Here is a 26,899-nt window from a genome sequence, read left to right on the forward strand (position 1 = left end):
ATGTATATTCTGAAACACGTATCAACTTGTCAATGTATATTCTGAAACACGTATCATCTTGTCAATGTATATTCTGAAACACGTATCATCTTGTCAATGTATATTCTGAAACACGCATCTTCTTGTCAATGTATATTCTGAAACACGTATCATCTTGTCAATGTATATTCTGAAACACGCATCTTCTTGTCAATGTATATTCTAAAACACGTATCATCTTGTCAATGTATATTCTGAAACACGTATCATCTTGTCAATGTATATTCTGAAACATGCATCTTCTTGTCAATGTATATTCTGAAACAAGTATCATCTTGTCAGTGTATATTCTGAAACACGTATCATCTTGTCAGTGTATATTCTGAAACACGTATCATCTTGTCAATGTATATTCTGAAACACGTATCATCTTATCAGTGTATATTCTGAAACACGTATCATCTTGTCAGTGTATATTCTGAAACACGTATCATCTTGTCAATGTATATTCTGAAACACGTATCATCTTGTCAATGTATATTCTGAAACACGCATCATCTTGTCAATGTATATTCTGAAACACGTATCATTTTGTCAATGTATATTCTGAAACACGTATCATCTTGTCAGTGTATATTCTGAAACACGTAACATCTTGTCAATGTATATTCTAAAACACGTATCAACTTGTCAATGTATATTCTGAAACACGTATCATCTTGTCAATGTATATTCTGAAACACGCATCATCTTGTCAATGTATATTCTGAAACACGTATCATTTTGTCAATGTATATTCTGAAACACGTATCATCTTGTCAGTGTATATTCTGAAACACGTATCATCTTGTCAGTGTATATTCTGAAACACGTATCATCTTGTCAATGTATATTCTGAAACACGTATCATCTTATCAGTGTATATTCTGAAACACGTATCATCTTGTCAGTGTATATTCTGAAACACGTATCATCTTGTCAATGTATATTCTGAAACACGTATCATCTTGTCAGTGTATATTCTGAAACACGTATCATCTTGTCAGTGTATATTCTGAAACACGTATCATCTTGTCAATGTATATTCTGAAACACGTATCATCTTATCAGTGTATATTCTGAAACACGTATCATCTTGTCAGTGTATATTCTGAAACACGTATCATCTTGTCAATGTATATTCTGAAACACGTATCATCTTGTCAGTGTATATTCTGAAACACGTATCATCTTGTCAATGTATATTCTGAAACACGTATCATCTTGTCAGTGTATATTCTGAAACACGCATCATCTTGTCAATGTATATTCTAAAACACGTATCATCTTGTCAATGTATATTCTAAAACACCTAACATCTTGTCAGTGTATATTCTGAAACACGTATCATCTTGTCAATGTATATTCTGAAACACGCATCATCTTGTCAGTGTATATTCTGAAACACGTATCATCTTGTCAATGTATATTCTGAAACACGCATCATCTTGTCAATGTATATTCTAAAACACGTAACATCTTGTCAGTGTATATTCTAAAACACGTATCATCTTGTCAATGTATATTCTGAAACACGTATCATCTTGTCAATGTAGATTTTTTACAAAGTAATATGTGAATTTAGATAGCGTTTGTCCAAGATGATTTTCTTTCAGATCCTTTTTAATCTTAACAGATATCCCCATCCGTATATATCTAGAATCTTGAGTCTGAAATAAACATTACATGTTACCCAAATGCTTTTTTAATGTCTGATCAATGTTTTATGAATTGAAATGAGTTACTGTTAGGGCACCATACTATATAAAGGCGTTACCTTTTCTTTTTCGACGTCAGTTGTTCGTCTCTTTCTTTTAACAGAGCAGAAAATAGAGCTTCTGAATAGGTGGTCCTTTGTTTTTGAGGATGAGTTTAAAATTTTTGTGAATTTCTCTTTTTCTTAAAATTTTCCCCGCTTTTTTTTCTTCCTTACGTTAACTGTATCCTTTTTCATATATTTGAACTCAAAGTGACTTTTTCAGGTTGACGAAGGCTCTGGATTCAAGACAAAGACAATTTTGTGCATGCCAATTAGAAACGCAATTGGAGATTTAATAGGTTGGTCACCCGTTATTTCTGCGCTGTAAATGCCTCGAAAGAGTCAGCTGCAATCAATTTCATATGAATTCACTGAGCTTTAATTGAAAACATTTAAAAATTCACTGGTCCTGCCAGAATATTAAATTATGTTTTATTACTATGACGGCTTTGTTAATTTTTTGGTGTGCAATTCGACCACACAGCAAACACTTTTAATATTACCTGCACTGTCCTCGGTTAAGCTGAACTGCAATGCCCTGTTAACCTGCAACGTATTTTAAATTTGACTTATTTGAAGATCCGTTCATTGTGAAAAGTACTGTGTCGAAGAAGCAAAATCTCACGAATTTGTTTTAAATTCATTATGAATCCCGGTCATCATTGTTCTCTACAAATCTAGTTAGCTATCCTCAAACCAAGGTCAGCGACAATTTCTTGTGGAAGAATAATGCTGCCCTGGCTATTTTATGTCTCAGACCGAGACAAATTGATGCTCTCCTATTGGCAAACTATTGAAGGAAGTATTTTCTCAGATGTAAAAGCCAAACATTGATCAAATATTTTTTGAACTCGCCTTGAAAAAAATTCAAACTTATGAAAAAGAGAAAAAGTTGATTCCAGAAGATTCTCATTGAAAATAATTGTAGAATCCAGCGTCCCTCTATTTTTACTCACTACTCCCGTCTATTAAGAAAGATGTGTTTTCGAATATTGTAAGATATCGAATTTCGAAAATTTTCGAATATGCCAGATGACGTAATTTAGAATTCCCCAATTTGAATTCTGATCTTTATATTTTAGCAACTGTAGCCAAATTTTAATTGTCCTCTAAGATTTAACCCCTAAACCTGAATTTACGATTTTAATTTCAAAGAGTGTACAATTTTGATCTAAATCTATATTCTTAAGTCGCAGATCATGATCAAGATTTAATCTTGATTTGCAGATCATGAACCAGATTGATGATCCATATCAACAGTTTTAAGTTATAGATCACGATCTAGATCTACATCACCTCCGTGGTTTATGATTTTCGCTGTTAAAAATACACTTAAACGGGTTGTTAGCTTTTTGTGGTTTTTCGAAGCATACAGCTTTTGAATTGTACCAGTTGAATATTATGTGACTAAAAGAAAATTTCATTTTACTTCATGAAAACAAAAATTTGCAGCTGTCTCCTCTTTCACAAAATATTTAGTCCTTGTTATTTTACCTCTAGACTGGCGCTCTTTCATCAAAATGCAAGTAGTCTTTAATCAGGCCGACCATTTTTAATTGGATTGTTTTTAATTCTTACCAGGTGTCGTCCAGCTTTTAAACAAAATGGATGGAATGCCTTTCAATGAAAATGATGAGAATTTCTTTGAGGTATGAAGCGATTTCCTTAATATTTTGTCTCTGATTGAGAAGTGACCTGATTCCTTAAACACGAGTTTATTAACGAGGAGTTATTGTGTAAGCAATACCAGCATCCTCCTGTAATTCATCAAGCATGGAAAGTTCGAAAAGTACAGAACTATCTAAATTTGTCTGGCAACTAAAGAAAAAAATTGGAGAAATTTCGATCAATTGGTCAATAAAGAAAGGACAGAGGCCTATTCTGACAAATCTGAACGGTATCAACTTTGTTTTGAAGAAAAACTTGTCATCTTTAATTTTAATAAGAATTCAGTCCTAAAAAAGAGGTCGGAACTTATTTCAGAATGCCAACGTATTAATGAGTTTCTGTTGCCTAACTGCAAGTAATTAAATACATAATTGTCATTTAATTAACTCCTTCGAGCATTGAAATTCCTGATACCTCCAGGGACATAACAACTAAATGTAATAGCAACAATAGATGTAAAAGGTTGATCTATTGTGTAAGATTTAAGGACATATATTTTTATAATAAAATAAATGGCACCTAGATTTAAGGCACTGATATTGAAAAAAGGTCCTAATAAAATAAAGATCGGGATTTTTTCGTATGTGGATTTTTGACTTATCGAAACATATTCAATTATGTTAATGAAAGATAATCGAACTTCGCTTAAATCGAAGAGGTGTTGCCTGTCCCAAATGATTCTTTTTACATCTTTCTTTGTATTGAATAATATACAAAGTATAAAACGATGCATTGTATTTTTTACGATTCTTACTGTAATATTGTATTGTGTTATCAGGGGATTATTTTGATATCAGAATTGTGCTGATTACCTCAATAAATGCAATTCAATCATAGGCGTTTGCCATATTCTGCGGCATGGCAATTCACCACACTGCAATGTATGAAGAATGTCAGAAAGCACTGGCAAGACAGAAAGTCGCTTTAGAAGTATGTTCAATTTTTATTCAACATAATCCTTTTCAACAATCTTCATACAAAATTTACCTTAAGGTGCAAAAATATGCCGATATATTTAAGCTTGAGGTACAAGAATATGTCGATGATTCTCCTCAACAAATCAGTTGTGCACGAACATCATAAATCAACTAATCAATAGATCACTGAATCAACAAATCAATCAATCAATGACTCAATCAGCTTGATCGAGTAAATATTTCCAAATAGTTTTATTAGAATCAAATTCAATCAAAAAATCATTCTACTTCAGTCAGTTAGCTAGTCTTTTATGCACTAGTAGAAGTTATCCAAACATTTTGCAAAATCTAAATTAATATTTGGTACTATAGTTGTGTTTTATGATACTTTTAGATTCTTTCTTACCATGCAAGTGAGTCAGACGAGGAAACTGAAAAGCTGCTGGTATGAATCTTATATAAAAGATTTTTATGATGATGTAATTATTAGAATTAAGAAGATTTTTTGGTTGCAACAACCTTCAACACGTTTTCTATTTAGAGTATTATCTGCTTTAATAGCAATATCACCTTTCTACTCATTTATGCATCAAAATTATTCAATTGATTTATCGATGATATCGAATAATTTGATATTAAAACAATTTATTAAAACAACGATGTCAATTGATGTTAATATAAATAAAGGAAGAACAAATTGTGAGCAAACGTAAATAACAGCCACATAAAAATTACGTTTGTACAAGCCAGTGTTATTTTCCCGCTTTGTTTCAGTATTACGATCATACGTTTTTCCAATCAAAACCAATTAACCCTTTTTGGTACAATACGACTTGATTCTTTTAAAAAATATTCTCTCTTAGGTGCGTAATCCCATCCCTTTATTAAATTCATGATGATGTCCCGTTTTTTTCATAGTTTCTTTTATGCAACCAATAGAGACTCTCATTTAATAAAGCAAGCAATCTAATTATAGGATAATTGTTTTATACATCGAGAACGACCTTGAACGTGCCTCGTGATGTACAATGGTAATGGCTACGTATGTTTGTTGTCTAGGAAACCAAAGTGTCGTCCGTACAACATTACCAGCTTTCAGATTACAGATTCGATGACTTGCCGTTATCTGACAGAGAAACTTGCGTGGCTACCCTCCGAGTATTTTTAGATCTACAATTTTTACATCGATTTCATATCAGTTACCAGGTATGGTTTGCCCCTATCAGTTGGTATGCAATTCACTGATCCTAATTCCATGTTCCCTATTCAGTTAGCTATGATGGCTATGTATGTTTTTAACTCTAGTTATATTGGTAAGTTACTGTAAGATTGGAAAATTGGTGAAAGGTTTTTTATTGGTGCAATGATATCATAGCTAAAATTTTCCTGAACCGTTGCATATTTCCTCACCCCTTCTATCGATGTTATCGATGTTCTAAATCATCGACTGACGATCCCTGCTCCAAATCAGTTTTCTTAATTGACTTAATATGATGCAAATTTAGAAGGAAAAGACGGAGGTATTATCATATTCTTGATATCTCGCCAGCTTTTGTGCAAAGACAGATATTTGGCTGAAATTTTGAAATTTCAAAATTAGATTTTTTCTGTCAAATCGAATATGCTTATTTTCCATTTATTTGTTCTTTTTCAATTTAGACGTTATGCAAATGGGTTTTATCAGTAAAGAAGAATTATAGAAATGTGATATATCATAATTGGAGGCACGCGTTTAATGTCATGCAGATGATGTATGCAATGATAAAGGTAAGACCTCGTTCCTTGTTCACTTTGTTTCTTAATGCTTTACTGAACAGTTAAATCTAAGGCAAACAGATGTTTAAATTATGATTTCTCCTTATGTTGCATTCTTTTTTCTACTGGGGGGGGCCTGGGAACGAAGTATAATGGTCGGTGATTGGATAGGTAGCGGTCCTGCAGTCAATGAGATCATAAGCAGGATAATTCTTCTTATATTCATTGAAATTGTCAGCCACTGGAGGCACTATCTAGGGTAGGGGGAGGGAAATGGTCCACAGGAAAGCAGTAGCTTATGTTTTGAGGAATAAAGATTTATTTGTATACCTCCAAACGTAATCCCGTAGCAATTAATATTACCGCTAATTATATTCTTAACTTAACCATAAAATATTTGATATATCTTTATATATTTACATCTGTTAGCAGGCTAAGGACACAAACCTCATCACATCAATTTGGCAAAGAAATCAAACTGTGGTGTTAACAACAAAAATTTGTTGTTTACAATCACAGTATCTGCTAAAACACGAAATTTTTGACTGCAAACCAAATATTTTAGAATGCAAAGCAGGAAAATTTAATTTGCAGAGCATGGACATAAGTATCTTATCTGATCTACTGGTGTTTAGATGAAGGAAATAAACTGCCTTTTATGCTGGTCCGCAGAACGCTTTTTGTCATTAAAATATTTACATAGGTAGCTGAGCCCTCTCCTAAAATTCGCTAGAAAGGGCTCGAGCCCCAAAATCCCATTGTACTCCTCTTTTTAGGGTGAAATTTAAAAGATGAGTTCACAGTTTCTCATCTCAACAACTTTTTTCTTTTGTATGGCACAACTGGTAAATTTTATACAGAGTTTTTTTATTTTGAAGGATAATTATTGAAATTTGATCTTATTTCTAGCACACCTCGGAGCTGGATAATGCATTTACAGACGTCGAGAAACTGTGTCTGATAGTCGCCTGTTTATGTCATGACCTTGACCACAGAGGAACAAATAACACGTTTCAAGTGAAGTAAGTGCTTTAGTGCTGAAAAATATTTTGAAGTTTCTTACAGTTTGTTTTGCTTTGGCCTTATATTGTGGCTACCCCAAATGACGTAATTTTCATCTTCCTTCAGAACTGAATCAGCTTTAGCACAGTTATATGGAACTTCAGTCATGGAGCACCATCATTTCGACCATTGCATAATGATCCTAAACAGCCCTGTAAGTACCTGAATTTACCGTAAAAAACCAGAGTCTGTGCAGTTTGACATGGGCCGTATGCAATCAAAAACTGGTGCATGTGGCTCCATAATGGCCAGGTTGAATCCGGGCTTAGTTTCTTTCCCTGGCCAGTTTTGTATCCAAAACCTTTATCCGTTTTTTTGTCAACATGTTTACATCATTATTTGTCCGACATTGATGTGTGTTAGCAATTGTGCTCTTTATGACAATAAATTTGTCTGACCATAGGATACTTGCAGATAGTCAAAGAAGATCATGTTTCAAGGAAGACTTTTATTTGTTCAGATGTTCTGACCATCTATAATTCAATTGCCTTTATAATGCAGATACTTGTAAATGAGGGGGGAGGGGATTATATACACTCCCTACAGGTACCTGCGGTAACCCGGATTCAAGTATCTTATAGTATAATATAGTATAGTATGTTGCTAATATAGTATAAGCAAGTACACTCACTGATTAGATTGAGATTTGTAGTACCGACTTTTGATTACAAATGTTGCATAAGAACCTGAGAGAATGAAAAATGTAAGTGGTAGAATTTCTTTGTAATATCTTTGATCAACCGTTTGTTCTCTTTCAGGGGAATGAAATTTTCCAAAGTTTGTCCACTGAGGAATACGGTGAAGCTATCCAGATATTGGAACAGGCCATTCTAGCCACTGATTTAGCTCTGTATTTCAAGTAAGTTTGGCTTTAAACCTCTTCTATATTGATCAATATGAAAATGCTAACAGATTGGGTCATAAAACGATGAAAGCTTTAATGGAAATGCCGTCATAGGCTTTGGCTGAATTTGAAATAATCATCCAAAGAGGCATGCACACCGAATTCTCCTTAGACTGAAAACAGGCCTAGTGCGTTTCCCAGAAAACGTCACTGGTGGTGATTGGATAGAAGCAAACTGCTTGCTTTATGATTCAGCATTTTACAGGCCCTTACCTATAATCATTCATTGCTATCAAGCTATAAATGGTCATCACTATTATGACGTCAAAATTATGCCTGCAGTTGTCTTTATAGATAAGCTAAACATTTTATTTCTACTCAGGGAATGTCGCTCTAGCGTTTTTCTTTTACCGTAGGAAAAGAGGAACTTTTTTCGAACTTATTAAAAGTGACCACTTTGATTGGATGTCTGAACACCATCGATCTCTTTTACGGTATGTTATTTATGCATAAATTTCTAAAATTATCATATCTTATTCTTTTAAATACATAATTACCTGGTTTATTTCATGATAGAGTCAAAAGCACCAGTAATGTGCAACATCATTTTCACTCTAGCAACCGAGTGAGGAACTGGGTTAAACAATTTATTATCTGGAGGGTGATTATGCTTTCTTAAAATTATTGCCAAAAGCAGCTGGGTTTGAAAGGACATGCCAGATGTCATCAAATAATAAAACTCCTTGTAGCGAAATAGTTCTTTGTAAGAAATCCTATAAAATGGTCTATCTTTTTGTTGTTGTATAATGTCCTCGGTGTGGACTATGGCTTTACAGCATTTCGAGTAATTGCCGAGGGCTGATTTAAAGGTCTCTGTATTTTAGTAAAAATGTTTAAGCTTCTTCTTCATTCTTTACAGAAACGCCTGTAATTCTTATTTGCATATAGTTCTGGCCACCCAACTGCAAGAAACAATAAATAAAAATAATTGTGCTAAGTATGCAAAAAGAGGGATGGCAGAGCAAAGCATTTATTTAATTTGTTTGTTAGACCTCTTTATTTTCCTTGTTATCAAACTAGTTCATAAATAATGACAATTTTCTTTCTATTCCACTATAATTGAGGACTTTTCTCCCGTTAAATTGCGTTCAATGCTCAACTGGATGTCACATATGTCACATCATTGCCGCTTTCTAGTCAACTAACATCGTTTTAAGGGAAAATCTATATTGTAAATTGATGAAGGTTTTTCTATTTTTTGACGCTGATTGTCTGTTTGTTGCAAGTAATGGTTTCGATTATTTTTCAGCTCAATGCTTATGACTGCATCTGACATCTCTGCAATAACCAAACCGTGGACGGTTCAACATAGGGTACGACTGTATTTTTTTGTTTACGTCATACAAATATGCCACTTTTGTCACTAATAACTTGCTCTCTGCAGTAAGTGGTTGCTTAGTCGACTATTGACGTTTTCTCTTCTCCTCTCTGCCCTCTTCTCTCTAACCTCATCTCTAGCCCCTGCTTTAGCCTTCCCCTCTCTCACTCCTTCACGTTTCATTTTCGCTTAGAAGGGTTGCTGGTAGTTATGACTGTCATTCAGTTCTGGAATGTATCGAAATTCAGGGGGATAGAGCATTTTTTGTTCCATTGATAATAACCTTGTCAGCGAGACTTAAGAAACCACCAGGTTACTTATTGTTGCTAAGTAACATTGTTGTTACTAAGTAACATTGTTGTTACTAAGTAACATTGTTGTTGTTAAGTAACATTTTTGGTCACTTTATAGGTAGCACAACTTGTTGCTGAAGAGTTTTTCCAACAAGGTGATAGAGAAGCCAAGGAACTCAATATGACACCCATGGTAAGCTCGCTGTTGGTGAATTAAGATTTCCTTTCATTCCCTTTTAGTCCTACATTTGCACCTTCTTTTACGGAGACACCTTTGGTTCATATTATTATACCATGGTAACTGATACCCCAGTCTATGTATTCCGTATTTTGTTTGATTCTGGAAATATTCTTCAGAATTGATTCATTTTAGACTTGTTTTTAGGAATATTAAAACAAAATTAATACCAAGTTAAAGCCACTGTTATGTTTAGTATGCTCACTGACTTAGAACTCTCGGTATTTATAAGTAAAGATACAGAAATCATATTTTTCGAACTAAGCTTTATTATTTTGGCTTCTATAGTATCGTCTATATGAATGAATATCACCTCTTAAATGTCTTCCATTTTTCAACTCATAAATTGTTGGAGCATGTTATCAGAATCTGCCGGGGTTTTCAAAGATTTTACTTCCGTTATCTACAAATTTATATTTATTTTAGTTTATGAATTTTGCTAATGTTATATTTGCCTGATAAACAGGAAATGATGGACCGGCAGAAAAAAGACAAACTACCAAAAATGCAATGTGGCTTCATAGTTAACATATGCTTACCAATTTATCAGGTGAGTTGGCTTCCCTTCTTTGGAGCTTTGAATTTCTGGGAGCTTTGTCTGTTTACTGCTTCTTCTACATCAAACTTCTATTCACTTCTTTCCTTTGTATCAACACCGTCTTGGTCGGTGACATCCAACTGTTTTCAGGATTGGATATTTTTTATATCTACGAACTTATTCAATCGCTGACTCTCAAGTTTGATGGAATTGGCTCAAGATTTAAAATGAAATTATTGCTATAGAAATATTATTAGTGTTTATTATGCATGTCAAATGCAATAATTGATATTAACACATTTATCGAGAGCATTTCTTGATAAATGTGTTTTTTTCAATTATTGCATTTGACATGGTCTTTTTCAATTATTGCATTTATCGAGAGATGGTCTTTTAGATCGAGAGCAGCATCTTTTTAATTTGCATTAAATGTTATTAAGGGTTTTTAAGCCTCTCTAAGAAGTTTCTAGGGACACAAGACTCCAAGTTTGTGCGTATACAAAAGAAATATCAAAGACATGAGGTTCCTCTTAGAGTTATCAAGAACTTCATCCAGCGATGTGTTTTGCCGATTTTTGGGATATGCTGGATGATGTTTCTTAGCATTTTGAGAAAACACTTTTTTGATTTTGATGTTAATTTTTTAGAACCTTGCAACACGCTTCCCTTCACTTAAAGCTCTGGAAGCTGGCTGTCTGAATAACAAAGAAGAATGGGAGCGTCTCGCAAAGGATTACGAAGATACTAATGAAAAAACAAGTAAGTTTATTTTTCTGACTGTTTGCTCGTGTGAACTCATACGAAAATATAATGCATTTAACGGTTTAGTAAACTAACCTTTTCTTGTTCATGTTTGAGGCAAGATTGATGTTAAAATCGATTTTGGCTTGACGCAAGAAATCTGTTAAACCTCCTTCGCGCAAGAATCAAAATCTAAATTTTTAGGATACAAACCTATTTTATGATATCGAATTCGTGCTACATTACTGCTGTTGATTTTGATTTTGTGTAGATTTAACGTTTGAAGCCTGGGGTGATCCGGCTGCTGAAATCTTTCAATTGACATCACGAAATTGGTGTTTTTTGTTATTTTTTTCAAATCAATATAACGACGAGTCTAACATCTTGACGAGCTGTATAAGGTCTCAGCTTTTCGAAATCATGGTCTTAAGGCTCTGTACGATGTAATTTTAAACTTGTTCATATTCCAAATTATGAACAAGTTGATGTATTAATGTGTTAACGAACAACAGGCTGGTTGCCTCGTTGGGCTACTTCATTCCCCTGCTCTTTTGACTTCTCATCCTGAAGTGGTACATAGCACTTTCCTTCAGGGTAAAAAAGACTCGGACCATTTCTAGCAGACGTTATCAATTCCAATAGAATCTCTATATCTTAAACTGGACTTTGTCAGATTTAAACCGGGCTACATAGAATAGAAACCAAAAAGTTTACACCGAAAAGAACAGGGCTCGATCATATAAGCCCGGCGAGACGTAACTGACCTAAAGCCGTGTTGGTTTGAATGAATCAGTCAGTTAAGTCAGTTTTGCTCAAAATTTTCCTTTTCGTTGACCGGTATGGATTGTTCAAGGTGACCCGAGCCGGGTTAGAAATGAACTGATTTGGGTCCTATCTTGATTTTAAATGAACGGATATAAAAGTGGCTAGCCTAAACCAATTGATATGCAACGAATGATGATAGAATTCTTTTTTGTTTACCATACAGCTAAATGCCAATTCAAATAGAATTTGAAATATCTCAAGAACACTGGGAAGCATATCTGTCGATTCTCTTAAAGTGCTTGCTCAATATGTTACAACATTCAAATGACTCCTTAAATATATATCAGGCAACAAATCAAAACGATCCAGATTTTCTTATATGATGCTTTTAAAATCTCTGGTAAGGTTTTTTGCCTCTCATTTGCAAATCATGCTGATTTACATTTCAGACTAATAACCGGAACAGGCCGTGATAATCCGAATTTGGAAGATGATGGCAAACTGTGGATGAACCATCCCTTAGTATATGTATATTTCGTGCATAAAAGTATTTAATATATTTTCTTATTTAATAGATTCTGTGCATGAGTTAGGAAATAAGGGATGTGTTGCTCGTGAACCCTTCCTGGTTAAATCTTTAAGAGAATTTTGTTTTGTAAATTAGTGGTTCCCATTTTTCTGAGCCAACCACCCATATGTTTTATCCTACAGTAGAAAATGGTGATCCATATTTCTTTCTTTTTTAGAAATGTTGCAATCTATTGTCTACAATATTACCTTATAAACTACATCTTTTTGCATCTTTTCATTCCACTGTTTTGCCTTTTCCGTGCACTCCACTAGCCTCATACCTCCACTAGTCAATCTTTAAATAAAATGCTTCTGTGTTCTCTGCATCTGGGTCTAAAACGGAAAGGTGACGTTTTAGGACATTTGTTTTGAGGTTAATGACTGTAATGTATTGTTTAAAAATTGCAAAAGCATCTTTACCAGGGTTTCTTTTCCGAGCATCATAAATTTTTCGCAATTTTTTGCCACCGAAATAAACTTTCTCCCACAGTCCGCCTTATCCGTGACACAATTATGTCTCCTGCGCCGCAGAAAACATCCTTTGCCGAATACTAGAAATATAGTTTTCAATACCTGTTACATAAACGTTTCTTATTATCGACGTTATTTTTTTATTTCGTCATCTATGTTATCATGTATTCCTTTCACCTTTAATCATTGCTTTTAACTTTCGATATGGTAATTTTACATTGTGCATTTTGAATGATTTTCAGCGTCGTGTCTCGCTTGTCAATCCATTTGAATTTTTTGTGTATTTTTGCACCTGTGCCGTATGAATAGTTTAATTGGGGGTTTGTTTCGTTTGTGGAAGCAAAGGCTTTAGTTATGTTGTATCGTACGTATTAAAATACTCCTTTTGTGATATAGTCGGTTTTTACTCAAAGCGAATTTCGGTAGGTTTCTTTGAAAGTGTTTTATGTATTCCATCATGTTAATATTTTATTCCCCGTACAAGGTGATCATAAAATCATCTCCCATATTAGTACTCTAAATACACTTTGGTGCCCCTTTAATTTTTTTCCTCCAACTTCCCCCGTTCTTCGTCTGGCTCACACCATAAGATCACGCTTGCAAAACCCGCCGTCTTTCTCTAACCTCCATCTCCACCATCTTTATGGAAGGTAAACCATCGCTTCGAATGGTCGTTGCTTCACGTAAATCGAGCTAAAATTTTGGTTACCTGTGTTTGCGTTTACTCAGGTTTGCTTTCAAACTAGACTGGACAATTTATGTTCTGTTTTTAAATCATTTAGATAGTTGTAGCCCTACTTTGTTCCCTGGCTCCTAATAAACACCCACCATTCCCATTAACTAACCGCGGGTTACTCGATAGACTTATGTCGAATGGTTAGACCCTGTTTACACTGTCCCGGGACAATTTTGTACCATTACGGTTCGCAAGTGTTTACATTGTCGCGGTTCCAAATTGTTCCGTTTAACCGTTCCGTTTACACTGTACCGGCACGACCTTAATTCAATGGTAGAATATTGTATACAGGAGGCTGTATTTTATCAACCGAGGCTTTTATTTTGCCGCCAAAACTAACAACCTAAATTTTATTGAGAGCGAAAATGGGGAAGAAGGCCTATAAAAACTTCACTTGGACGTACGACGGGGTGGCTTCAATTCTCAGTGTTATTTCAGACATAGTCAATATGTTTTTGACTACAAAACTGCCAAGTCAAATCAAGGCTTGGACTGGGAAACAATACAAGCCTTTTCTGTCGTCATCTTTTCTCCAGAATTTCTTTATCTTTAGGAGATTTGACGTACTACCATCGAGAATAAATTGTAAATGGCTTTGGCGAAGACGGTGTTAACCATCGTAAATGGCTGCTAAATATACATTCAGCCCAGCGATTGCTGCCACTAAATTTAACAAGGCGATAAGGAATTTGACAACGTAGTTGCGCAAAAATCAAGGCCTCGATTACCTGAAACAGCCATGCAAAAGACCTCTTTGTAAAACTTTGACAGAATCGTCTCGGATAGGCGATACACTGTCCCGTTCAAAAACGGAACCGTGACGGTACAAAATTCGTTCGCTTTCAAAGCAGGGTCAAAACTGTTCCGGATAGCAGACCAAAACCGTCTCGGTTCCACAGTGCTAGTGTAAACGGAAGGGTGATCCTTGACAGTTTTGCCTCGGTTCCAAACTTGCACGGGACAGTGTAAACGGGGTCTGATATTCATATCAGCTCGAGTTTACGATCGACCTAGCTTCGCTTTTTCTCTCTTTTTGGTAGAGCACATTGCAAGTAAATGTTTGTATCCTTTTCTTAATTTTAGACTTGATAGACAATAATTTTGATTGTAATGTCGATGAATATTATATGATGAAATTACTTTTCTCAATGATATTGACTTGGTGAATTTTTCTGGTGTTAATTTTCAGTTTTTTTAAAGTGCTTAGAATGCAAGTATGCAATTAGTAGCTAAAATGGAAGCAAAATTAAGACCCCCCCCCCTCCATGCAGCCCTTTTCTCTGTTACATTATCTAGCGAATGGGTTGGCAGGCCCTCCACCCCCGAAGGCAGCCCACAATATTTTTGTTGTTGTTTTATACTTCATGAAAGTGAAAGTATAGACATGTAAGCTCGTTTGTTTTTTCGAAACAATAATAAAAAATTACATAAACTCGAAGGAGAGTGGCTATAACTTGCCAAACATTGACAGGAGGGTTATGGGGGGGGGGGCATTAAAATCAATGGTGGATTGATGTCAAATGGGAACATCCATTTTGATGACACGTTAACAGCAAAGTAAGATGTATTGGGTGCAGCACTTTAAGTGGATGAAAAATAATGCTTATTGAAATAAAGATGAATCTATCAAGATAGCCGAAATATGGCTTAATGTATTCTATAGATTATAATATTTTAGTGCGAGAAGTCATTAAACTTTAAATTCCCAGCTATGTGGTAAATGCAGAAAATAAAGCTGAGTTTTCAAAGCTGAATTATAATTTCAGCAGAAATACCCATCTAAATAATTTAAAATCCCACAATAAGAAGTTGATGATTTCACAATACCCAAAGGGACCAAATAGCAGAGTGTCACTGATAAGATCCAAGCGCCCTGGGACGTTTGTTAAGAATAAAGAACAAAAAAAGTTGTGCACCATAGTATCATGGGAATCTGAAAATATTTAAACAATATTCAAATTTAAGCCCATCAAATTCAAATCCTTCATAAGACAACGAGAGATCAGGCCTGATTGACTAGGGTCTCAATACAATGTTTGAGACTTTGTGCTCCAAAAAACTGATCGTTCAAATTTGTATGTATGCAAAGAAGAACTCAACAATCTCTGAGTTCAACTTATGAATGGAAGTTAAGGAGCTCCGTGACTGGATGAAAAGATCAGTTGTTATCGTGGGGTACAGCATGCTGGATGGTTTGAGGGAATGAAAGATGAAACGCAAGACTCGATGCCTTTTTGTAACACACTTCAAAACAATTTGACCTACATTTAAATATTCTATCGCTGCCGTAGCTGCAAAGGACATGATGTAAACGAGTTTCAACTACGACAACCAGTCACAATAATATTTAAATGTACGTTAAAAACTGAATAAACACTAATCAATTCAACAACAACACACCCACAGGCCGTCTCAAAAAGCAGATGGGCTATAGATGTATTTCAAGTAAGAAAATGCCAGTGCAATACACATTTAGGATTCAAGAAAGGCATGGCAATGGCATCCCTATGGCTAATGGCATCTGTGGCGATTTTGGTAAGATGGACATTTTTTGCAATTGACCCCAATATTTGCCAAGAGGTAAGGGATTCTAAAAAGTTGACTAAAGTTGACAAGGATGACGAAAATTTGTCCATGAAATGGATATGAATAGACTGCATTTCAGAAGATACATCTTTGAAATATAAAGAAAACTTGATTTAGTTATTTGGCATATTAAAATGAGCTAGGATCAAAGCTAGAAGTGTGACATTTACATTGCTTTAATTGTTACCAATTTTATATGTAAGTCTACGCAAAAAAGATAATTTTTTAATTGGTATATAGTCAGGGATTCCTTCAGACAAATGCAACTTCCGTCCTGTTTCTCTCTTGTCTATAATCTTAAGGTCGGTTTCCACTTGATTCGCTCTGGTCGCGCGACTCGGCGAAATCGAATCAACAAGTCAGCGAATCGGCGAACGCGACCAGTCGCCCAGTAGTTCAACTGAGTTGAAGTACAGTAGAAACCTCATAAAAGAACCTAGGTTTTTTTGTGCCAGCCTGAATAGGTTCTTAATTAACAGGCTGCTATTCTAAATTCCAGTCTAAAAGGTTCTTAACAAGGCTCTTATATACCTACAGGCCTTGCACACATTAACAATGTTTTCCACCGCAAGAATTCTGACAGACAAACTTAAACCAGCCATATTTTTTACGTTAAATTTCAAGCCAATCAAATGAATTTGTGTTGTTAGATTGTCCAATTAGAATGTAACATACCATAACCTGATTTACTCTAAGCTTGTTTAATTTGCCAGTGTGAATAGGGTGTAAAAATACCTTTTCAAAAATACATATAAGAACCTTTCCAAATTACAGACTCCTGGGGGTTCTTAATTATGAGGTTTAAAAGATTAAATCTTAGCCTCAAGGTTCTTATAAAAACAGGTTCTTTTATGCGGGTTTCTACTGTACTCAGCGAATGGTCGCGCGTTCGCAGCGAATGAGGAAGCTCAATTTGCGCATGCCCCAATGTGCATTCGCTCAGTCACGCGACCAGAGCGAGTAAAGTGGAAACCTGCCTTTAGTTCTGTTTGGAAAACGTGTGTCCAGGTATCAGGGTGACGTGACCCTACATGAAGGAAGATAACTAGGTGGACTGGCAGTTCAAGACAACTTGCATTAAAATAGAGAATTGTTTTGAAATTGAGTAAAGCTAAACTTGTCTTTTATTCAGACGTCCCTGATTTTTGGTCCTTAGAACAGCCATAAAATAAGTCGGTGTCTGGACTTTTGGAATACGTCAGCAATTCCCTCGGACAAATTCAACTACCGTCCTATTTCTCTCTTGCCTATTATCTTAGTTCTGTTTAAAAAGCTTGTTGCCAACTACCTGCAACAGTGTATAGATAAAAATTTCATTTACCTAGTCTTGATTCTCACGTCTACTTTCAACTTTTAAAATTTTCCATAAAACCACTACTGATTGCTACAGTGGGCTGGATCTAAACAATCGAGGGAAAACAGCCTTTGCCAGAAAAACGTCAAAGCATTGTTCGGAAAAAATTTTGTAGAAAGCAGATAGCTTGTGTAATGCAAGAATCTAATTTCAATCTTTGGTCTCGTTGTGGTAGATGTACGTTTTTTGAAGGCTTCCTTATGTATATGGATGAAAAAGATCCATGTTATTTGTCCCCAAGCTACTTGAAAATGCTTTAAAGATAGCATACTTTTGGTGAATGAAGATAGCATACTAAAGAAACCGCATCAGAGATTCAATTCTTTTAGTTGCCGCAGTGTAACTGAGATTTTATAGACAATATCATCATTCAAACTTCAGAACAGAAGTTGTTGGCCTACAAGTAAATAAAGGTAGGTGTGATTCTCTTGTCATTGTAAAGAATCTTTAAGGAATATTACATGCAATTATAATGCAGTGAAATGCTGCTAAATATTTTGCTCCTTAATTCGATAAATAATTCTGACTTAAACAACATTCAAACAGTTTTATAAAATGAATGGCAGAGAGATAATAGTATATTTGGAGCTCCTATCCTAAATATTTAATCTTTTATCTTTTTCTTGCGCTTGAATACCTGTTTTTTATCTCTACTTTATAGCTGTCCGTGATTTGGATAAATTTGATGAAAATGAGAAGCTCTGCAAAAGCTCTGCGGTTCCTGCAATAGATTCAATACAAGGTAGAAATCACAACTGCTGGTGTCAGCATTATCTAAGTATAGCTATTTACAGCTTGAGTCAATAAATAAGAGGATTTTTTCAACTTGTGGTCCGATTCAGGCTTGTGTCTAAAAGATTTCACTGCTATGCCTCATCTCAAACACCGTATTTGTTTAAAGTTGTCTTCAAGACTTAACGTCATGGCATAGAAAAGCGTCAATTTCGGGATAATATACAAAGAAGATACTTGCCGAAGAGATTTCCTTCTTTACTGGATAACACCAAGACTTTTTCCACCAACTGTTTTTCAAGAGCAGCTGTTTTTCCAGCTGGCTATGGAAACAACTTTGAATGAAAACGAAGAATTTGCTGAAGAGAATAACCTTAGTTTTGATGGGCAGGTTATTTGGACAGAGAATCCGTTATTCCCGACTCACGAAGAGAAGGCTGGAAATAGGGACAAAGAATGCATTACAAATCATTATTTACACGGCAATGAAAAGTACTACAAAGTGGAGCAGAGTGGAGAATTCGACTCAAGCGTAAAAAGTGGAGAATTCGAAACCGAATCGGGTTATTGTGAGACTGTCAGCGTATTCAGTGAATTATCTTCGCCGGAGCAGTCGACCGTGAGCTTTTCGGACGAAGAAGATGATGATGATTCAACCCAAGATGTAAATGAAAAATTTCAGCCAGTTAGCATTTCAACTGGAGCTATGAGTGAATTAGACGCAAACTCCAATGTTGCCTCTGCACAAATTTTGAGCTCCAAGGGAACTGTTCGTGGAGTCAAAAATCGGGTCAGGGATAATATCATGCATTTCTTTTCTGGAACAAAAAGTAATGCCGCAGCAAAAGCGAAAAGGAACGTTGAGCTCTCCTGTGAAGTAAGAATGTTTTATGGCTTTTCCCCTCTCTTTTGCTCACTCGAAAAAGCTAATCGTTCTGAAATGCTCGCTTAACATTTTCGTAATGCTTTTCTTTTGCTCTCAGGCTAACTTTAATAAGAAGGTATCCTCTAGAAACACAATTGTTCTGAGAATAACTGCAAGAAAGAAGTTTATCATAATTAATTTTTCATGAAATATCTATTTCATTGACCACTGCATTGCAAAGCCGTGTAAATTCACCAAAAGGATTTCGAAAAGGGTATTGTCAGTATACTGCGGTGAAGAATGCATGCATTTCGTATGACGTAACTTATTAAAGTAGAAAGCAAGAAATTCTTGATTTTAAACAGAACTTTAAATAGTGAAAAGTTTTCGTTACAAAAGCAATAGACCGAAAACACATTCTTGTATCAATCTCTACCAGTTAATTGCTTCCCGTTGTCATGAGAGTCTGCAAAGGAATATAGATTTGGATTCTTTAGGTCTGTATGCCTTGACAATATTTAACTCCACGTTTTCTATTTGATGGGCTACTTTATTTTACAATGCAAAATTCAATGCTGTACGTGTCCCGTCTTATAACGCAGATAGTTTTGTAACAAGTATCCATTTTAGGCCTTACCACTCTTTTATTAAGGTGCTTTCAGCAATTCGTACGTGCCCAAAATCAGTATTAGGAAATAACCAAATAAGCCTTTGGGGTACAGCAAAATTTAGAAATAAAAAGGAAAAGCGGAAATATGGCATGCTAAAGTACTTTTCTTCCGACACTCGTCAGAGTATAAACATCGGATAATTTCCAAAAGTAAGCAGAGAATGCTAATCTGCTCTTTACCTTTCGGACATTATCCGACGTTTACGACTTTATGTCTCTGGTACCCAGGGTACGCCTTCCAGTGGCGGAGCCACGGGGGGGATGGGAGGGGGACTAGTCCCCCCACTTTTCCTGAAAGTTGGTCCTTGATTTTCTTGCAAACCTGACGAGAAAACTTTAGGGGGGGGGGGGTATGTACGTTATCAAGATCGTCACATGTAAATGACATTTCTTTGGAGACAACAGGTGTTTCCCCCGGAAGAGAAAGTTTCAAACATGGTAAAGGGCATGGTCCAAAAGGGCGTTGTCCCTGACACACCTTTTGTCCCCCCCCCCCTTATCCTAGGCTGGAGCCGCCACTGAATCCTTCCCGTGCTATTAGCAAATATTTCTGGTTGAAAGTTCGGTATACGAATGACTGTCAAAACTAAATGATAGTTACCAAATTTCGTTAAATTTAAGACATTATTTTAAACAGGAAGATCCTGACTACGGAAAAGTGATAATTTACACGACAAGTCTGGGCCTTGTTCGAAAAACACAATATGAATGCAAATACGTGAAGCAAATCTTTTACAATCTCTTGGTGAGGTTCGACGAGAAGGATCTATTCGTACATCCTAATTTCAAAAAGGAATTGCAAAGAAAGCTTGGAACAGAGATCCTTACACTACCTCAAGTGTTCATCAATGGACAGTCAATAGGGGTAATTCTAGCTTGCTTAATAATTGTTTCAAAATCAAAGAACTACATTTTCAAGAATGGTACAAACCATTTCAGAATGCTTGGTCAATTGATGCATGCTGCTTATTGTAAGCCTTTATAATGTTTTGGATGTAAAAGACGATTGTGTGACGTAAAAAGCTCAATAAAGACATACCCGCGGTGTAAACCAAACCAATTTTTCTACCATAAGGCCTAAATTAATGCTTGAAAAATGCAAAGCTCATTCCATTCTTTAGCCTGTTTTGCCTACAAAGAAACAAGGTTGATATAAAACAATGGTCATTTCTATCCTCCAAGCCAAGTTTGGTTCACTGTGGTGTTGGTAGGAATGAAAGCATTTTAACAGTGTTGATAACGATTGCAGAATTTTGACCTATAAAACAATTTTTTCTTTGTCGCTGCACCCTAGTAAAATTTATCTCTATGCAGAGAAAGCAAGTATGAAAGATCCCATTCAATTTATTTATATATCAGTTGGCCTTAATCAATGATCACCAAAATGTAGGTTTATGTTGTTCAGGAATATAGAAGACCCTTGCCAGTTAGGCGATTAATCATTAATAAAGCATTTAAACAGCGTCAGTAATTTTCCTTGTAAAAAAGTTCATACTCTTCACCTGAAAACTGTCTCAACAAAAAGCTTTTCTTGGATTAATATGTTGCTTTTATCATAGGGGGCTAAGGATGTGGAAAAGATGATTGAGACAGGCACAATGAAAGATTTCTTAGTAAATGTGAAGGTAAGCAAGATTTTTCTCATTACGACGTATACCTCTAATTAGTCAGTATACCGTATCTTTTTTTGCATCACATTTGACAGCATCACAGCATCTCTCTGTTCCATTTTCTATTCCCTCTAGCATCTCCAGTAACCACTACATCCTTTCAAAAAACAAAAGCAACCTCGGATTGCCGTAACCTTCATTAGATCCTTGTCAAGGTCTCCAGCACCGGCTTAATAAACATTCACATAGTAGTTTGGTATCGTGGTCAGCGATTTAAACTCCTACGCATAAGGGCATAGGTTTCCAGCCTACCTGTTAACCATTCGTGGAAGCAGGGTTGCCACATGGGGTTTACAGAAGAAGGCCATACGGGTAACAAACGCAGGCCAAAATGTGCAGAAAAAGGCCAAACAAAAAAGTCCCCCCATAAAACATTGCGCAGGCGCAGTAAATATTTCCAAGCATGTGCCTTTCAAGTTCTTTTCGAAACTCAAATAAACTTTCTCCTTCAAAAACTTCCTTTGTATCGTTAAATTTGGTGATAAAACTTTTAATGTTTTGATCTTCACTGTTTAGTTTTGCTAACTTTTTTAAAATAATGGAATGTCAGTAAAATCTCGGCTGAAAAGACAAAAAAAGGCCAATTTTGAGTAGTAGGCCAAAAACAAACTTTCCAGGCAATTGGATGGTGCCTTAAAACACGTTTTATCAACTTATCACTTACATGACTCCAACCTTCTCGTGAAATAACTCGTATGCAATGATACAGGTATTTAATGAAGAAACTCTTGAGCAGGAGACTTGGAAGATTGATATAAGCAAGTAAAAACATGTTGTCTAGTACGAAGCTGTCTTTATTTTGTCGTATGCTTGACTTATAGAACTCAAGTCGGTCCCAAGTTCAATGCAGTGTTTTGATAGAAAACAGCACACTAATAGCACCTTGTGTCATGTTTCTCAATGTAAAGGGAGTGAAACTTGTCAAATATGGTTTTCCTTTGTCGCTGCTATAGGTCAAGCATCCAAGCAAACCTCCCTTAATTTGCATGTTGTCGTTTTCACACTCAGTTTAGTCATGGTCGACATTTTCCTTACCCTTGTCTGTATGATTGTATCAAACATTTATTGCAAAGTTTCAAGTCAATTCATGGTGGCTGCATTCTTACAATAGACAAGGTACCAGCTTAAATTTACCGAATGATTATCACACTCAGTGTTTTCACCTGTAATTCTTAATGAGAATGACTCATATACCAAAAGACATTGCGATATCATTAAAAAATGATCACTTTCTTAAACAAATATAAGATACAGCCAAAATATTACTCTCAATCAAATTATTTTCGACTTTTGAAAAAAGATTAAATTCTTGCACTTCTTGAGGGCACCCGGTTTCTCAATTACTTTACAGTGTATTTGTATTTGATAAGTAATTGAAAATCACTCCCGTTGTGTTTTCAATGAATAGAAAACAACTGACGATAATTTACAGTCATGTAAACATTTTTTAATTAATGCAACAGCTCGTTTAAGCCCATCCGCACTCCCTTCGAATAATCCCTTACTCTTTAGATTGAGTTTTGAATAAGCCTACCCTGGGTACCAGACTACCCAGGGTAGAATAAGCCCCCCTTCTCAAGTAAGTCGCCCTCCATTTTTTCAACCAGATGAAAAAGTCCATTTATTGCAATTTCTTTTCAATTTATTTTCCACTAGAGTACCTATAAATGTAATTCTTATCTTTGATTTCATTTATGACCTTTTTAATTTTACAACTGTTTTGTCTTTTTTTCGCTTTACCCCCTTACCCTCTTTGAGTGCAGGTTTCCCTGAATAAGCAAGTAAGACATGACAAACGTTTTCCCAAAAAAGTACAACATTTTAAACAATTGCAAGAAAATGACTGTAAAAAATATTCTATCTAAAGGGCAATCTTTAAGGTAATCTAAAGGGCGTGGTCGCAAAGATTTTCTCTCGGTTTGCCCCAGGGCCTTCGAATAACCTCGGTGGCCCTGCATAAATCTCTTTTTGAGAAACTAGTTTGCCATTGAAAAATTTCACATCTGTTTATTAACTTCTGTTTCGCATGTTGATTTATTGCAATTTTGTTTCATCTAGCGTGTGTCCCATGCTCAATCGTGTCCGGTTTGTGGTGGGTACAAGTTCATCAGCTGTAATAAATGCTCTGGCAGTGGCAAGTCTAGACGAACTAGAATCAGTCGCGAAATCAACAGTCTCAAGTGTTCTGCATGCTCAAATGGTGTAGTATCATGTCCAGAATGCAACTCGTAGCTCAGTGACGTCATCTTCAAATCATGGTTGCCATTGGTCTGGTCACTGCGATTTTAATGGTCATAATTGTATTCATGATCGACAACGATGACCATCATTACTACTGCCATGACAGAGGCAATATTCTGACCAATGGAAATTTAACTTTCTCGACGGAATTATTTCACTTTGCCAAGGGATTTTTTCTCTTTTTGCCTGTCATTGTTGTGATCAGTTTCTTGTGCGATACCTTTCTATAACTCTCTTAGGTTTGGTAATGTTTTACTAAGGCTGCATATATCTGGTGATGTGTTTCGCTGGGGTCGTGTTATTTCTTAGTTGACTCGATTTCATCTGGTTTTTCCTTGGAGAGTTTAGTAACAGCGATAAAACAAGAAAAAGGGACAAAATAAAGCACCAAAACTGTTCCTTTACAGAATAAATAAAGTTTTTGACTCGTCAGGTTTTTATGGTTGCCGGGCCCGAGCTAAGACCCTTATGAATATTTTCCATCCCCTTCCGATCTGATTTTAAAGCCCCCCCCCCCCCCCTGACTGTTAATTTTACGATCTCCAGTGGAGCTAAATTTTATTGTTCACGTTGAAAGTCATTTCATTTTATGAGTAATTATTGTAACAGTAAAATTTCAGCAACAAAATTTTCCATCCTGTGAAAAGAAAGGATAGTGAAATCCAATTTTTTGATTGCAGGTAAATAATAAGGATAACAGGCGAGTAAGATTTAAAAAAATCTTTAATCATCCTTGTCTTTGTCGGTAAACTTTACTTTTCATGACAATCCATCCACATTCCATCCTCCCAAGTCTAGAAGGCAAAAATGTGTAATTTGGCTGAGTACTAGAAAGGGTGTAACACTATTTACACCCCCTTGGTGTGATCCCCCTATATTAATTAAGCAGCATCCTGTTTTTCTTTAGTATAGTTGGACATCAAACCTTCCAGCATTAACAGAAGTCGTTGTCCTAATAATAAAAACATCAATTCACTTATTCAAACTTAAATTTTGCTAAGCTAGACTTGCGTTTCTTGGGGACACGACGTACTGATGGATAACATTGCCAAATAAACAATTTCTGCCGGAATAATTAAACTGAGCAATGTTCCCGTACGATAAATTCAGTTCAAGATCAACAAGAGGAAAACAAACTGGTTATAATTCCAAGGTTCTCTCAATCAGTGGTATTTGTAAACAATGAATGTTCAATCTAGATTCCAATATAAACGATTACTAAACAATATCCATATATTCTCGAAACATAATCAACTTTTATTCAATACACGCGTTCGTGTTCTAATCGATCAACAAAACCATCTGCATTCAAGCAATCCAACAATCCAAGTCCTATCAATCAAAAGTCCCATCAACGAAAGTCCCCCAACCTCGAATAAATCCCTTTATATACATCACGGAAATAAACTAAACAATACTCATTATTTACAATGTGTCCTCCGCAGAGTCTTCATGTTTTCTAACACGTACCTCTCTTCCTTAAGAGATTAGTTTCTCGTGTAAAGTATATTGCAGATATTAGAACAAGTTAGTCATGCTCGTTTAGTAGATATAAACTTCCCTCAAATGATTTAACTTCGGTTTGAAGCAATCTCTTATTAAGTCAAAAGGCAAAAAAAAATGCTAGTTAACCGTTTACATGTAACAAAATTAGCAAGACCTTAAGAAAAGATTATAATTCAAGTGAAACTGTAGACGTAATTTGAAGAAATTGTCGGGGTGAAAATATTTAAAGTAAGTAGCAACTAAGTTGTTGTAATTTCATATGATTAAATCAAGAATAATCAATACAATTTTAATATTGTTTACACTTTTATTCTTTATTGATTACTCTCTCCTAGCTACTGCTCAATTTTCATTGCACCTATCAGCCAATTAACCAAAAAAATAAACGAAAAAAGGTGTAATTGAGAAGTACAAGGAATCATAAACACAGACCAAGCAATAGTGAACATGGCTGGTTTTTTGTTTAAAATACATCATAACTAATAGAGGGGGCACACTTTGGTAAAGTTTTTTATATAATTGTGATGCAATTAGAAGGGTGGGGATACTGGTTACTTGATAGTGGATGGATGGATGGAGATATAGTTAAAGTAAGAGCATTTGCACTTTATACAATGAAATAAACAACCATAACAAGAGAAATGATGAAAATTACAAAAAATAACTTATTGACTAGTAAAATTTGTCAAACTAAACTTGAAAATTGAATAGAAGGGGGATGTTAATAAGCAATGGGGGGAGGAAAAAGTCTCCTGAAATTAATAAACGGGGGGCCCATCTATTAGAGACACTAGAGTAATGATATGACTTCTCTATTATAAGACATAAGGGAACACAATGACTGGCGACAGTTACTTTCAAAGGTAGTTCGTACCCTTTAGAAATTGTCTTATCCAAAGGAAACAAAGTTATTCACATTAAATTTGGGAATATTCGTGCAAGCCTGCATCTCTTCATCATTTGGATGGAAATTCTTCAGGAAGCTGTAATTTTTTATAAGCAGAAATTTAAAATCAAAAACGGTTGCAAGTCAGTGTATTTTTCACTCTTTGCAGATAATTTTGCTGTCAGAATCATTCTTAGCAGTGAAATTTGATGTGAATACAGGGTCAGTACTGCAGTCTCCCACACACTAAGCAGTAAGCAATGCAAAATCCCGGCCAGTAACATGCACAAACTTCATTTATATCGATAGTTAGGTCCTGGACGCTTTACGGGGAGGTAGGGAGGGTCTAAACGAAAACGTCCAAATGAAGTTGTTGGGGAAAAAATCTATATGTTTGCGGCCCCTTAGACGAATTGACAAACTGATCCTGCTGAGAACAGATCCTTATTTGGTGCAATACACTCATTTTTAAGAAACAAAGGTCAATATTGAAAAGTTCAGTTTCATAAAGCTTTTGGAAATTTTAATGCTCATTGTTTCTTAAGTGTTTATTATTTATGATGCCATAATCTTTAACACTCAGAACTAAATATTTATTTTTGAAAACTCTTGGAGTTATGAGTTTTTTTCTTCTTT

The 26,899-nt window shown here is 35.4% G+C and overlaps 2 protein-coding genes across 2 annotated transcripts in view; both read left to right on the forward strand.

Annotated features, from left to right (window-relative positions):
• LOC135686297 (dual 3',5'-cyclic-AMP and -GMP phosphodiesterase 11) overlaps nucleotides 1-14,911 on the forward strand; it is a 37,131-nt gene extending 22,220 nt beyond the window's left edge. The window contains exons 9-23 of the mRNA XM_089108942.1: nucleotides 2,001-2,076; nucleotides 3,359-3,426; nucleotides 4,283-4,375; nucleotides 4,757-4,807; nucleotides 5,422-5,568; nucleotides 6,022-6,129; nucleotides 7,027-7,139; nucleotides 7,246-7,333; nucleotides 7,938-8,038; nucleotides 8,440-8,517; nucleotides 9,333-9,396; nucleotides 9,813-9,887; nucleotides 10,399-10,482; nucleotides 11,118-11,229; nucleotides 12,426-14,911. Of these exons, the coding sequence (XP_088965068.1) occupies nucleotides 2,001-2,076; nucleotides 3,359-3,426; nucleotides 4,283-4,375; nucleotides 4,757-4,807; nucleotides 5,422-5,568; nucleotides 6,022-6,129; nucleotides 7,027-7,139; nucleotides 7,246-7,333; nucleotides 7,938-8,038; nucleotides 8,440-8,517; nucleotides 9,333-9,396; nucleotides 9,813-9,887; nucleotides 10,399-10,482; nucleotides 11,118-11,229; nucleotides 12,426-12,430 (1,263 nt within the window). The 3' untranslated portion in view covers nucleotides 12,431-14,911. The remainder of the gene's footprint in view (nucleotides 1-2,000; nucleotides 2,077-3,358; nucleotides 3,427-4,282; nucleotides 4,376-4,756; nucleotides 4,808-5,421; nucleotides 5,569-6,021; nucleotides 6,130-7,026; nucleotides 7,140-7,245; nucleotides 7,334-7,937; nucleotides 8,039-8,439; nucleotides 8,518-9,332; nucleotides 9,397-9,812; nucleotides 9,888-10,398; nucleotides 10,483-11,117; nucleotides 11,230-12,425) is intronic.
• A 2,858-nt stretch (nucleotides 14,912-17,769) lies between these two features.
• Nucleotides 17,770-26,899, forward strand: LOC135686762 (glutaredoxin domain-containing cysteine-rich protein 1). The gene is made up of 4 exons (XM_065203078.2): nucleotides 17,770-19,302; nucleotides 20,598-20,825; nucleotides 21,520-21,585; nucleotides 23,689-26,899. The coding sequence occupies exons 1-4, from the start codon at nucleotides 18,751-18,753 to the stop codon at nucleotides 23,860-23,862; spliced, it is 1,020 nt and encodes a 339-aa protein (XP_065059150.2). The 5' UTR covers nucleotides 17,770-18,750; the 3' UTR covers nucleotides 23,863-26,899.

This window comes from Rhopilema esculentum, chromosome 6 (genome assembly GCF_057945365.1).
Source record: "Rhopilema esculentum isolate cy_ngs chromosome 6, ASM5794536v1, whole genome shotgun sequence".
In the NCBI taxonomy this organism is placed as follows: Eukaryota; Metazoa; Cnidaria; class Scyphozoa; order Rhizostomeae; family Rhizostomatidae; genus Rhopilema; species Rhopilema esculentum.

What these genes read in the sequence shown, in the direction of transcription:
- LOC135686762 (XM_065203078.2), top strand. Translation starts at nt 18,751, where the DNA reads ATGGAAACAACTTTGAATGAAAACGAAGAATTTGCTGAAGAGAATAAC. An exon ending in ACGTTGAGCTCTCCTGTGAA is followed by an intron (nt 19,303 to 20,597) that starts GTAAGAATGTTT and finishes TATTTTAAACAG; the next exon opens with GAAGATCCTGACTACGGAAA. An exon ending in TCAATGGACAGTCAATAGGG is followed by an intron (nt 20,826 to 21,519) that starts GTAATTCTAGCT and finishes CTTTTATCATAG; the next exon opens with GGGGCTAAGGATGTGGAAAA.